We start from the raw sequence: 12613 nt of genomic DNA on the forward strand, positions 1-12613 counted from the left end.
GGTGTGGGGAACTTTTGGCGCTCCAGGTGTTGCTGAACTACAACTCCCATCATCTCTGGCCATTGGCCATGCTTGCTGGACCTCATGGGAGTTGTAGATCAGCAACATCTGGAGGGCCAAAGACTCCCTACACCTGGTCTAGAACCTTGGTTCTTGGATAGCTAGCAGATGAGGCAGCACTAAAGCCGCAGAGGCAGAGAGAATGAGAAAAAGCACAGTGATTTGGACACCAGGGGAGACCAGTGATGATTGAAGGGATTAATACTATGGAGATGCGCTTCGTTTATTCAAAGACCGCTCTCCACAGAATCTAACAGGCATCCTTAATTCACATACATCCTGCTCTGTTACATCCATAGCACTTAAGACATTTTGCTCTGCTCACTTTTGGCAAAAGTGAAGTAAAGGTGGCCACTGTGAGCCGCGACCATGCCATATTGCATCTGCACCTGGTTAATATTATTTCAGCCTTGAAGTCAGTTGGACAAAGGATTGATACCACAATAGACATCATATCCAGAACCTCACAATGAGCAGGTTTTTAGATTTCAGAGCCAGGAACGGCAAAGATCAACGCAATGATGTGGTACTGTACTAAGTATTAATAGTGTCTGAAGCAGAGGCTGGGGACTTAACCAATGCCCCTTCTCAATCATAGACAGGGCCCACTAGACCTAACATTCCATATTTCTCATGTTACAGCTATGCCCAAGGTCAGAGGAGGTAACATTCCATTTTAACTCAACATGACTCACTGCTGCAATGGGAGAAAATCCAAAGAAGTGCAGGCAAGATGGGAGATGAGACTGTATGAGCAACAGGCAAAGATCCTGAATGCCAACCCACCAGTACACATGGTGACTGCCGAGGATGAATTCGAAGTACCTATTACTTTTAATTTGTCAACATAGTAAAAGTTGTACATACGTTCAATGTGGCAAGGAAATATGAACAATCCAGCAAAGCAGCCAATACAAAGAAACACAGGAGAGCTACTCTCGGGTAGCAGCTACAACGAGGGCAGCTGTTACGAGAGTCTGTACTCCGGGGAAGACTAAGGCTTGCCCAGCTACAAATGACAATGACAAAGGCATGTGCACAGAGCATAGGGAAGAGGAGCTTCCTGTGTCCATTAGGAGCTGGCAGAGGGGAGATTGTTTTCAAAAAAGCAACCAAGGAGAGAGGGGCCCCAGAAACTTCATTCACCCTGCCACTGTTTTTACAAATCTAACACCACTCACAAGACTACGGCACAAGAGGAATATAAAGATTAAGAGTAAATCTCAAGGGAAACTGCAGCATCCCAGTTAGTTGGCACCCCCTTCCTGCTTTCTTGAAGACTAGAAAAGAGCAAAACTGAAGAAGCCTAGCATGATGCATTCAAAATGAGGGAGCCAAGACCTAGACACACTTTCCAGGGTTTTCCTGGAAGGTCAGAAAGGGCCCCTCCAGAAGCTGCTAGGCTTATTTATGAGGGTTGGAGAGAGAGAAAACAAACACAAGAATGACTTTAGGTCTTTAAATACTTGCTCAATCATGCCACTATTAGACAAGCCAATTCTGCTGGGCTGGTTGTCTTAAGGAGGCCTGCCTTGCCCCAACCCAAGATCCAGGCACTGCCCACTGCACTCAAGGGTTGCATAAGGGTTCCCCGTCAGGCAAAGGAGTGCCATATCAAGAGGAGAGCTACTTACTTGTAGAACGCTGGAAGAGATTAATGTGGATTTCAAACAGGAGCCGTGAAAGAACTCAATAGGGGCAGGGAGGAAAAACTTACAAAGCAGCATTAGAATCTGCATGATTGGACAGGTCACAAGAGTGGGTATGGATGGCCACGTGAGATGAAAAGGGCACTCATTCCCCCAAACTGTATTTCTCAATGGGAAGACTGAAGTGGCGGTGCTAATGATCAAACAAACCAGGCCTTAGCACGACTTGATGCTGCTCTTGACTGGGTCAAAGATACGCTACCTAGAAGGGAGAGTCCCTCTGGGCTGCTACAGAGCAGGGTCATTCGGTGCTGATGACATTGGGATTCTTGCCTGGAGCAGGTTGGCCACTATCCTGTTCCCACCCAAGTAGGAATAGAAGCATTGCCCCATACCTTCTGGATGTCAAGAGATGGAGGCAAATCCCAACACCCAAATAAAAACCAACCAGAAAGAGCTAAGAGAGAGTTTGTTTAGATTTTTAACTAAAAGTGTAACGAGGACTGTTTCCAGCCAGCTTCCCCATCTTGATAGTCACATAAATTGAGGCAAAGAGACTGTCCTGAGCCTACTGAACAATTCATAAGTTCAGATTCACAACAGCTCAGTAGAGGGTCTCCGCATTGCTGCTCCGGGGTCGCTTGATCTTCTCAATGTTCTTTAGGATCATGTCGTGCAGAGTCACCTAGTGGGAAAGGAGATGGTGATTGCTTTCTGCTCGCTCAGGGAGGATCTGGTTTGCCATGAACCTCCCCACCAACCCCCAGGCAAAAAGACAGAACTCTTGTGGCCTAGACTAGTGATGCTGCACACATCAACACTAAGCGCCTTGAGAATTAAGAAGTGGTTGCAAGACCAGTTTTGCACAACTGCCATGGGTCCCCCCTCCCCAAAGCATCAAAGAGCATGCCAGTTTACATTTGGGGGGAAGTCCTCCATATTTTTTTTAAGGACTTACATCCCTGAAGAGTTTGTTTGCTTGAGAACCGTAACAGTGAAAAAAGATTTCAAAGTAGTTTACATCTGAAGTGGAGAGACAGCCCTGAATATTTATTACTCTTGTTGGTCATAATCATTTCATCTGCTTAGTTCTAATCCTGAATTTCACCTGGACAGCACCCACTGGATCCATACCATCAGCTTGTATGCTGGCATAAAAGGAGTTCCCTCCTCATCTTATAGTTCCTTTCAGTAAATGTCACATCAGGTATGCAGTTTGCCATTCACTAGCTTGCCTGCTATTAGCATGCCAACACCATGCTACCTGTTTTCTTTCTGCAGGAACTGCTCCTGGTCATCAGATGAATAAAGCACCTGCCCCCTTCCTTGCTCCTCACCCTCCCAATTCAAAGAAGCATGGGAGGGGGGGTAGCTAACTTCCGTCGTTGACCATTTCAAACTCAGGAGAAGCAGCTGTGATCAGCATTTCTAGACTAAGTGAAAAGCAAGGCAGTAGCAACTATGTCTCGTCATTAAAGAACATGTCAGAAGATGCAGCACACGAAACCAGGACAGCTCCATAATGCCCCTTATAGCTGGAGTCCACAGAGAAGGAGAGAACGCCAGAATGCTTTGAAATATATTTTAAACCTTCTTTTTAAAATGTTTCTAAAGCTTTTAAAACGCTTTTAAAGATGTTTTCTTTTTAATGTGTGTTTAATGGTTGTGTTTTACTATGTTCTGAAGTCTGTGTTTATGGCCTTTTAAAGTGTTTTTCGTGCTTTTGTTTGCTGCCCTGGGATCCTGCTGGGAGGAAGGGCGGGATATAAATCAAATAAATAAATAATAAAAGAAGCCAGAGAGGATGAGCGTTGGGGCTCATGGACAGACAGGTGTTATAAGAAGTCTAAGACTGACTTACATATTGATTTCTCAGCTCCGAAATGATGAGCCGCAGACTGATGTATTCCTTTTCATCCATTTCAGTTACCGTACGACGGTAATCCTCCTACAGAGACAGTTATTTAGCCAGAATTGGGCACTAATGGGACTTGCTATGACTCATCCCATCTCCCAGACAAGAGTCACCTGCAAAGCTGCCATTTTAACGATGTCTTCTCACTCGCTGGACCAGTAAATCTAGACCTCTAATTCTAAACACACCTCACTGCAATATTCCCCAAGGCTTCATTCAGAGGGCCTTTTAGCCACTGTTAATGATTTAAAGTTCACAATGCTAAACTCAGTTATCAGTTAATACCTGCATTCAGCACTTACCACATGGGGATATTTTGCTATTTTAGAAACCAGCTTTGCCCGTGTGATGTAGTATCTGAAATGGAAGCAGGAGAGGTGGCTCAATGGATGGCAGGGGGTGCCAAAGTAGCCTACATTATAGAGAGATACACCCTTCTCAAAGAAAAGCTAGTCTTGGAAGGAGCTCTTATGAGGCATAACACCTTGAAAAGGCACCCACCTAGAGATCTGGTCCAAGTATGAAGCTGCCTCACTCTCCACAGTTCGGAGTTCAGCCACAGTCTCTTCCTGGAAAGGAGCGAGCCAGCAAAGAAATATTAAAGAGAATGTCCAGGTCTGCACATACCTGGATGCATCCAACCAGTCTGAAACTGCAGGGGCCACGCTGATGAGTTTCCACCTTGAACTGAAGACCCATGAGGCCCAAGTAGGCAGAAACAGCCACCCAATCAGCCCTGATGAAAATGTTTTACAAGAGAGCCATACCTGGAAGCTGCTTCACAAGAGGCAGCTGAGTTGCATGGGATGTTGGAGGAGCAGCTATCAGCTTGGTCCCTAAATAGGATTTTACCCTTCCTACAAGGAAAGCCGCCCCCTCCAGTGAGCAGGAGGAACTTTCTTACTCCATTTATATTTCACCTTTCCTACAAAGAGCTTGAGGCAGCATTCATAGGTCTCCCCATCTCCATTTTATCCTCACAAAACACCTGTGAAGGAAGTTAGGCCAAGAGAGGGTGACTGACCTAAGGCCACATGGGAGCTTTATGCCTCCCAGCTCCTAGTCGGACATTCTTCCTACTCCATCACGCTGGCTGGAGAATCCAAGATCTGCTCCCTTCCTCAGGGAGCTCGCAGAGGAGCCACCCTTCAGGAGTCCCACTCCAATGGCTGACTTACCTGAATAGAAACACCAAAGTTGTTGCCATCCTCTATCCTGGGAATCAGCAGCTGTACCCACATTTTGACCTGCAGGGCAGAATGTGTCATATTAAAATGTTCAAAACTCCAGAACTGAACAAGAATCTGAATCATTCAAGCCCAAAGCTGCCCCAGTTCTCACAGAGGTAGTAAACCCATATCAAGGAAGCACCACTTTAACACCACTCCCTCCTGTGGTCTGCACAACCAAATGCTCCTCCATACAAATAAAAAAACCCTATGCACAGAAAACCAGTAGGTTGGAGAAAGAGAGAGACGGGGAGTTCTAACCTACCCTTCTCCCCAACATACTAGTTTTCTATGGCTGTGAATGCTGTGGCCAGCCTGTCCTAAGAAAACTGCACTGGCTGCTGATCAGCTACTGGGCCATGTTCAGGATCTTGTTACTAACATATAAAAGCCCTGAACAATTTGGGACCAGGTTACCTGAAAGACAGCCTGCCTCTGGATGGACCTATAAGATCACTTAGATCATCAGGAAAATTTAACAGGTGGAACCACACCCTACAGAATATCACAAGGTGGTGACCTGAAAATTGGCATTTTCTCCCATTTTCCCTGCACCATGGAATGCCCTTCCCTCTGCAATACATGAAGTGTCATCTATGAATTGATTCAGACGTCTTAGCTTTTTGCCCAGGCTTTCCCTGACACATAAGATCAGACCCTGTTATTTCTGTATTCCTGTTTTTACCTGTTGCTTTTTTAATATTATTTTTGAATGCTACTTAGGATTTTTTAAAAAAAATGAAGTGGTCTAGAAATGCTTTTAATTAATTAATTAAACTATTTTAGCATGGAGGATTCAGTCACATGAGCCCCCAGTGGTCATCTGAAGTCCAGATACAGGGTTACTACCTCAGCGAGAATTAGGCACTTGTTTGCTGCACATAGGAGTTAGTCAAGTGAGTGGCCCACATCCTTGCTGATGTACAGGACAAAGCACATTTGATTTTATCTCCACAGGTAAATGATCTGTAGAAGAATGAGCCCAAAGGGAAAAAAAGCAATCCAGTGCTCACCGTGTTGCATTTCTCAATCAGCAGCCGGATTTCGGGTTTCACCTTCTCAATGATGTCCACCAGCTGCTGGTTGCTCTTCAACATCCCATTAGGCATGACAAAGACTTTGGTACCTGGTGCCATGAGAAGACACTAGCCACTTATTCCATGAAGGAAGAGTGTGAGCACGTGCAATTTTATGTGCTTGCCACTCAGTATGGTGTTTCATGCAGGCAGCAGTCTCTTTTACCCACCCTGGATGGGCTTATTCCTACTGTAATGTAGGGGCTGCCAATCCTTCCATATTTGGAGCCCTGTATCTTTAAAATAGCTGGATAGGAGGGAATTCCAGCACGTTCAATGCATCGCAGCAGCACTGCAGAATCTGAAGAGAGGGCTAAAATATCCTCTTCTACACAGCTATTACAATTAGCTTGTGGAAAGTGAACCATTCCTGAAGAAATACTATTAATGTCGGCCATTTCATGCCACACAAGTGAGTTGCAGCAATATTTTGCTGGAAGCATGTTCTTTTTGGATCATTTCAAAAATATTGATTCTTGGTACACTCTCAAACCTGGCTTCCTTAAGCTCTATTTCTCTTCTTCGAAACATCGTGCCACAATTTACAAAGAGGAGATTGAAAACATAAGCCAGGCCACAAATAATGCAACTCTGGTTTCCCCATGCAGAATGTCCAGGAACAGCCATCTTTTAGTAAAGTGGCAAAAAGTGCAGCATTTCAGGGGATCGTTTCTAATTCCTAGGAGCAAATCTATGTTCAAGGTTCAGGTTGCAATCATGTCAATAAATAAACACTTAAATTCTTTGGCACCAGTATCAAAGTTTAAGGATTCTGGATTTTCCCAGTCCCATATATTCCCTAAGTATTCACTCAAAGGACAAGTCTCATAAGACAAAACCAAGCTCCCGAACCAGAGTTGACAGCACACAGGCACTTTGAAGGAAGCAGCAGAGGTTAGGGGACTTACCCTGAAAGGTCTCTTCACAATCTTCCAACTTCCTTTTTTTCATATTGGGCTGACAAAATGACCAAAATTAGAACATTAAATTATTAATTTTTTAGGGAAAAAAGCAAAGATGTACAAAAGGATTTACAGGAAAAAAGGGTATTATATCAAATCATAAACATCATAAAATCTAAAAAAAGTACACTTATACAAACAATAAAAACTGCAGTAAAAAAGAGGAAACAGGTAAAAGAAAATTATAAAAGGGGGGTATGGAAAAAACAAAGAGCTAAAGAAGGCAAAGAGAAAAGAGTTATCTATATTTAGCATTAATATGCATTGCATGTCTCCATAACTAACTGAATTAGAGGTGAAAATGTATAACCTTTGACATCTCAATCAAATAAGTGAAATAAAAATGTAAGGCTGTATTATTTTCTTGAAATTTGAATTCCAATGATTTATAAATAAAACTCTGTCTTGGTGATAAATTTGCCAGGTGCATGACTTTCTTTGTTTCTTCTATACTAGGTAAGATGCACCATAAGGGCAAGAAATTCTACGAGCATACACAATATTTGGGAAGGGAGACACGGATCCTGACACAGCAACTATTCATGCCCAGGTTCCAGACAGCGTTCCCTCTCTCCCAAGTCTGTCAGAAAATGTAAGCATTATGCAGCTTTGATCAACATCAAATATTACACCCAGGTAACATGAGCAATCTTACCCCATCCAGTACATCATGACTGTTTGTGAGCAGGATTGGGTCTGGGACAGGAAGATTCATATCTGAGTGGATTTGGTTGAGATCGTGAATGTTCAGAATGGGATCCTAGGAAAGGAGAATAACCACAGCAGGATGTTAAGTTGCCCAATGCACATCACATACTCCCAAAGAGAACCAACCAAACCTGAACCCAACCCTACATCACAACCTGATAATCACAGCAGTCTTTTACCACCTATATTTCAGTCTGCTTTAGCCAAAAGCCACTCTCAAGACATGTCCTGAGTGTCCAGTGAGAGGCAGCGCGCTTACCTTCAGGAACGCATCGAGTTCTAAAAGCTTCTTTGGAAAAAAATTTGCCACCAGATCCTCAGCCTGAAAGAGAAAGATCAGCCAGCTGTGATGTGTGAATATTAACATGATACGCATGGGCACACCAGAAATGAGGCCAAGACCAAACCTCTGTACGAACCAGTAGAAGAGCCAGAGAGAGGATAAACCCCTTCAGATCTGGGCAACTTCCAAAGGCCCAAGACTTAAGTCTTACTTCAGGTGCCAGGAGAACAGAGCTAAAGGCAAAATCTCTCCTTGACTAGCTGCAGCTATGTAAGAGTCAGCAAAGGGTCTCCAGCAAGATCTTCCAGCAAAATAAACATTCAGACCTTCTGGTACCCTTACATATTAACTGTAGGTAAGGGGAATGAATTAGATACTTACTTCACTTGTGATCCGTTCCCTGAAAGAGTCTACCTGCAGGAGAGAAGAGAAGCCGGTTACAACAGCAAGTCTGAACTAGGTAAGATAGCGTGACCCTACTATACACGGAGCTGTGCTCTGCATAGCTGTACAATATGTAATTGTGTAAACCACTGTTGGTCACAGAGGTACATGAATTGTTTAAAATCAACAATTTAGGTCAGAAAATGTATGTGCAGCCCAAAAGCAACTTTTGAGTTTATTCAGCCATGTTCCAAGTTTTTAATAGACCCTGCTGATCTTGGCTAACAGCCACTGAGAGATCACAGGTTTGGAAAAATCTTTACTTCCTGGCCATTTAGAAGTTTGATGCTGCCACTAGATAATCCATTCTCTTTTTCTGGACTGCATGAAACAATTAGTATTACTATTGACAGTCATCCCATTGTGCCACACCAAACAGTTCCAAAAGTTAGTTTTTTGTCTATGAGCACAAAAACATATGACGCTACCACACTAAGGAAGATCATTGGTCCTTCTGGGAGCTGAACGGTGTGTATGCATTGGTATGAATGGGATGTGCATATGGCTTTGGCCCAGCTCACTTTTGGTTTTGATCCCACTCATTTTAGGCATGCCCTCCTTGGCACATAGCCCCCAGAAGACTACCCAGAAGAGAATGAAACCCCTCATCTGCTTTATCTACCCTTCCTTGTTTGTATTTGGGTCCTACACGCACCTACAGACTATATCACAAGCCTGATCAACATCCCTGTGATCAACGATTAAGTATGCTGACAAGACAGTTTGAGAAAGCACAGTGGGTGGGGTGCAACCCCTTGCTCCTTTCAAAGTGGCCTTCCAATTATAACAGTCTTTACTAGTATGCTAGCATCTGGGGCATCCAGCATATTTTTCCCACATGCATATACATGTCTGTGTGCATGCATGCAAGTGAACAAAAACTATCACATAACCTCCCTCACACAGAATGCTCGTAAAGGGGGAAAAAAAAGACTGCTGCCTCAAAACCCAGGTGGTTCCTCTGCCCACTGGATGTTAACAGAGATGGAACAGTTCAGCGCCAAGGCCGTTTCTCAATTTTGCTTTTTCTCCAAAGAAAATAAAGCCCATTTACTAAGAAGAACCCATACTGCATCATGAGAATCGTGCATTTGAAAGTCATACATTTGCATAGCTAGGCTTGCATCTTATTGCCACATGGCCTGTTGCTCAGACAGCTTTACAATAGGAAAACGGACAGAAAGCATCCCTTACTCTCAGGATTACTTGGTGGGCACATCCATTATGTGGTACTCACTACCCAAGGAAACTTGTTAGCCCTTTCCCCATCATCTAACCTTCAGGAGACTAGTTAAGCATGTTTTTTTTAATTCAAGGCAGCTTTGAGATGAGTTGGGCATCTGATCTGTTCAACGCTGTAGTAGATTAGAGATTTTACTGCCGATTCTTGCTAGTTTCATGGATGTTTTAACATTTTAGTGTACTGTAGTTTAAGATTAACTTTGTATTTTGGTTTTTATTATAACAGAAAGTAAAAGCCTGTGAAACTGTTAAGTTTCCTTGAAAGAAGGAGATGTGGGGCAAGGGGATAACAGTCCTTTTCCCCACCTTTCTTCCCCGTCACAATTCCAAAATCCCTCCAGCCTATGACTTCTTTGAACTCTGCCTTCAGTCCCTAAGCAGCCACTGGAAGAAGGAGGAATTTCAACTCAGTCAAAGGGTGTGCTGCCTCCAAGACCAATTCTTCCCCACATCCTTGTCTTGCAGAAAGGGGCTCAGGCGCTCTCCACCCCCTTTAAGGGGGGGATTTGAGGCATCTTCCTCTAAAAACAGCACAAGAGTTGGGCCAGCCATGCATTCGTCGGTTAAGGAAATATTCCCTGGCAGACGAGGGAAGCATACCAGCCTTGGCTGAGGTAGTGGTGGAGCCAAACGAGGAACGATCTCTTTTTAACCCTCAGCTATTCCTGGCTAATCTCACAATTATGTGAGAGTAGAGGGTGTCTGTCATTAGTAGAGATGTTCCTTCTCTACCTCACTCCCAAAGTTAGGTTACTAGTTTGTCTGCATGTGAACCTACCTTACAAACAGAAATCAAGTGAAGACTGGGAAAATTGATTTATTTTCTCTGATGACATCTCTCCTTTTTAAAATAATAAAACACAACATTCTTTTGATTTTAAATATTAAGCATGGACTAGAAAAAAAAATTACCAAAGTGGCAAAGAGGAACAAGGGGAAAAGGGCAGTTTCATGCATGCCTCTTCACCCTAGGAGATCAGAGCATGATTATCACTTGCTGGATTAGAAAGCAAATCAGATGTGGTCTATCTGCAAAGCATTGCTTTGAATAGCCAACTACCATCACAGATGCTACTAGAAGAAAAAGGTACAGCAGTCATGCACCCCCTCCCCAATCGTGCTTGGATACAACTTTAGCTGAGTGTCTCCTCCCTCTAACTACCAACTGCCATAATTGAGGCTAGAGGGAGACAAAACAGCAGTCTTTCCTTTGCGCTTAGATCCAGTTCCATGACTTGCTGAATTAACAGCTGCTGAATTTTATAATTAAGAACTAGTGCACAAGTTTGCTTTGTACCTTTTCCATCCCAATCCCTTTTTCTCTGGTATCTTTTAAGTTGTAAGCCTTAGGGCAGGGACTGTCATTTTTTCTCATCTTTCTAAGTTGCTCTGGGAGATTTTTTCAGCTGAAGAGCTAGATATACATACTTAAAATAAGCAGTAGTAAATTTAACTACTACCTAAAAACGTTAAAAAGGGAAAGGCTCCAAAAAACAAAGAAATGGGCAAAGGGACTGTGCAAGACTCTAGGCCAATTACAAGGAAGTCTGCACCTCAACCTACAAAGAGGTTTGTGCAAAAAAGCCCAGCACCAAATAGTTACTGTTAAAAAAATAACCTGGTTTTATTTAAATGGAATATAACCACTAAAATAAATTTCTTAAAACTGGATCCAATCCCCTGTATCGAACAGAAATGAACTAAAGCCTTTTTTCCCTTTCTATCTATCTAAACTGTGTTCAGGGAAACACTATGTGTGACCTCTGAAATTAAGCATTATACTTTATTTATTATTGTGCAAATGTACTGTCAAACAGCCTGGCAATTTCCTTTCCACCTCAAGGAAATGTACTTGTTTTAGTCAGCAGTTACCTGCCATTGCTTCTGTAAAGTTCTGGACACTTGGCCTTCAAGAACATTAACTTGCTTAGTATTCCTACATGGGTACAGAAAATCCCAAGCAGAAATCCTTAATTTGGCAATTGATCTTCTAAGCCAATAAAACCGAGCTAGGCCAAAAGGCATACTGGGTGCATAAACAGAGCTTTAAATTATACTCCTGAACAGTATAAGTTTAGTTGCAAACAGGTATGTTTTATCTGCCCAAATGTTCATGCTTGTTCAGGAAATGAGCTAGAAACTTGAAAATTTGACTTAAATTGGCACTTTTACCTCAGATCACCTTGATCTGAGTAAACCCACCCTCTGCAGGACAGATAAAAAAGGATACTTCCTCACATAACATCTAGTTAGTCTACAGAAGTCATCATCACAGGGTGTTGTAATGGCAACTGGCCTCAATTAATACAGGTAAATGAGATCTACCATGGTTACCAGAACGGAACCCCCATGGCTAGAGGCAGTATAACTAGCTAGGGACAGAGGCCAACTTATCAAGGGGCAGTGGTGCAATCCTATAATTTTAGAATCAGAACTCAATGTTCTTACAGCTTCCCTCTCTCTTTAGATGACAATGTTATTATTTCACTAAATTCAAAATACGGTAAACCAGGCCTGTTGTGTTTCAGGCCCCTCAAGCTCAGTCTGCTAAGCAGGACCTTGGGCAGAAATCCTAGAGTTCTGCCCTGACAGCACCACTGACCAAGGGCACACGGCTGGATACTCCCAGAGACGAGAATGCTCGATTCGAAGAACCCTTTCTTTCAACCCTAAATACCAACGCTCAAATTATGCTCGTCTCATCAAGGGAAAGGTGCCGTGTGGCTAGAGTGTGCCTGGGAAACGTCCTGTCTTCTCTAGAGGCCGGCACTTTGCACATGCTCAAAGGCATACCCGAGAAGGAAACGGTTACTTTCATTTTTCCCTTTCCCATACCTTGATCTTAACTTCCGGGTCCACCTTAAGCAGGGACGCCATGGCAGGGCGGGGCGGGGGAACCGGTATCCTTTGCCAGATCCCTCTAGTTCTGTTCCGCGCGCGCGACCACCCGAGCAAACTACCGGCTTCGCCGCCGCCGGAAGTGACGACATAATGTCCCGCCACCAATCACCAAATGCGCTTTCAGCTAACGTGATTTCCCCCTTG

At 43.5% G+C, this 12613-nt stretch overlaps 1 protein-coding gene across 1 annotated transcript; it reads right to left on the reverse strand.

Moving 5' to 3' along the window:
• Positions 1 to 262: 262 nt before the first annotated feature.
• PSME3 (proteasome activator subunit 3) lies at positions 263 to 12604 on the reverse strand. Its single transcript, XM_061590843.1, has 11 exons — positions 12404 to 12604; positions 8264 to 8296; positions 7859 to 7921; positions 7547 to 7651; positions 6838 to 6886; positions 5867 to 5979; positions 4803 to 4871; positions 4126 to 4193; positions 3927 to 3981; positions 3571 to 3657; positions 263 to 2394 (listed from the first exon to the last, which is right to left on the reverse strand). Exons 1-11 carry the CDS (start codon positions 12443 to 12445, stop codon positions 2314 to 2316), a joined length of 765 nt encoding a protein of 254 aa, XP_061446827.1. The 5' UTR covers positions 12446 to 12604; the 3' UTR covers positions 263 to 2313.
• Positions 12605 to 12613: the final 9 nt, after the last annotated feature.

The sequence above is a fragment of the Rhineura floridana genome, chromosome 11 (assembly GCF_030035675.1).
Source record: "Rhineura floridana isolate rRhiFlo1 chromosome 11, rRhiFlo1.hap2, whole genome shotgun sequence".
Lineage (NCBI taxonomy): Eukaryota > Metazoa > Chordata > Lepidosauria > Squamata > Rhineuridae > Rhineura > Rhineura floridana.

Bases quoted from the DNA above. Each gene is read 5' to 3' on its own strand.
- PSME3 (XM_061590843.1), bottom strand. From the start codon at position 12,445: ATGGCGTCCCTGCTTAAGGTGGACCCGGAAGTTAAGATCAAG. The intron at 8,297-12,403 runs GTATGGGAAAGG...TCTCTCCTGCAG, and splicing joins ACCCGGAAGTTAAGATCAAG to GTAGACTCTTTCAGGGAACG. The intron at 4,194-4,802 runs GTAAGTCAGCCA...GCTCCTTTCCAG, and splicing joins ACTTTGGTGTTTCTATTCAG to GAAGAGACTGTGGCTGAACT.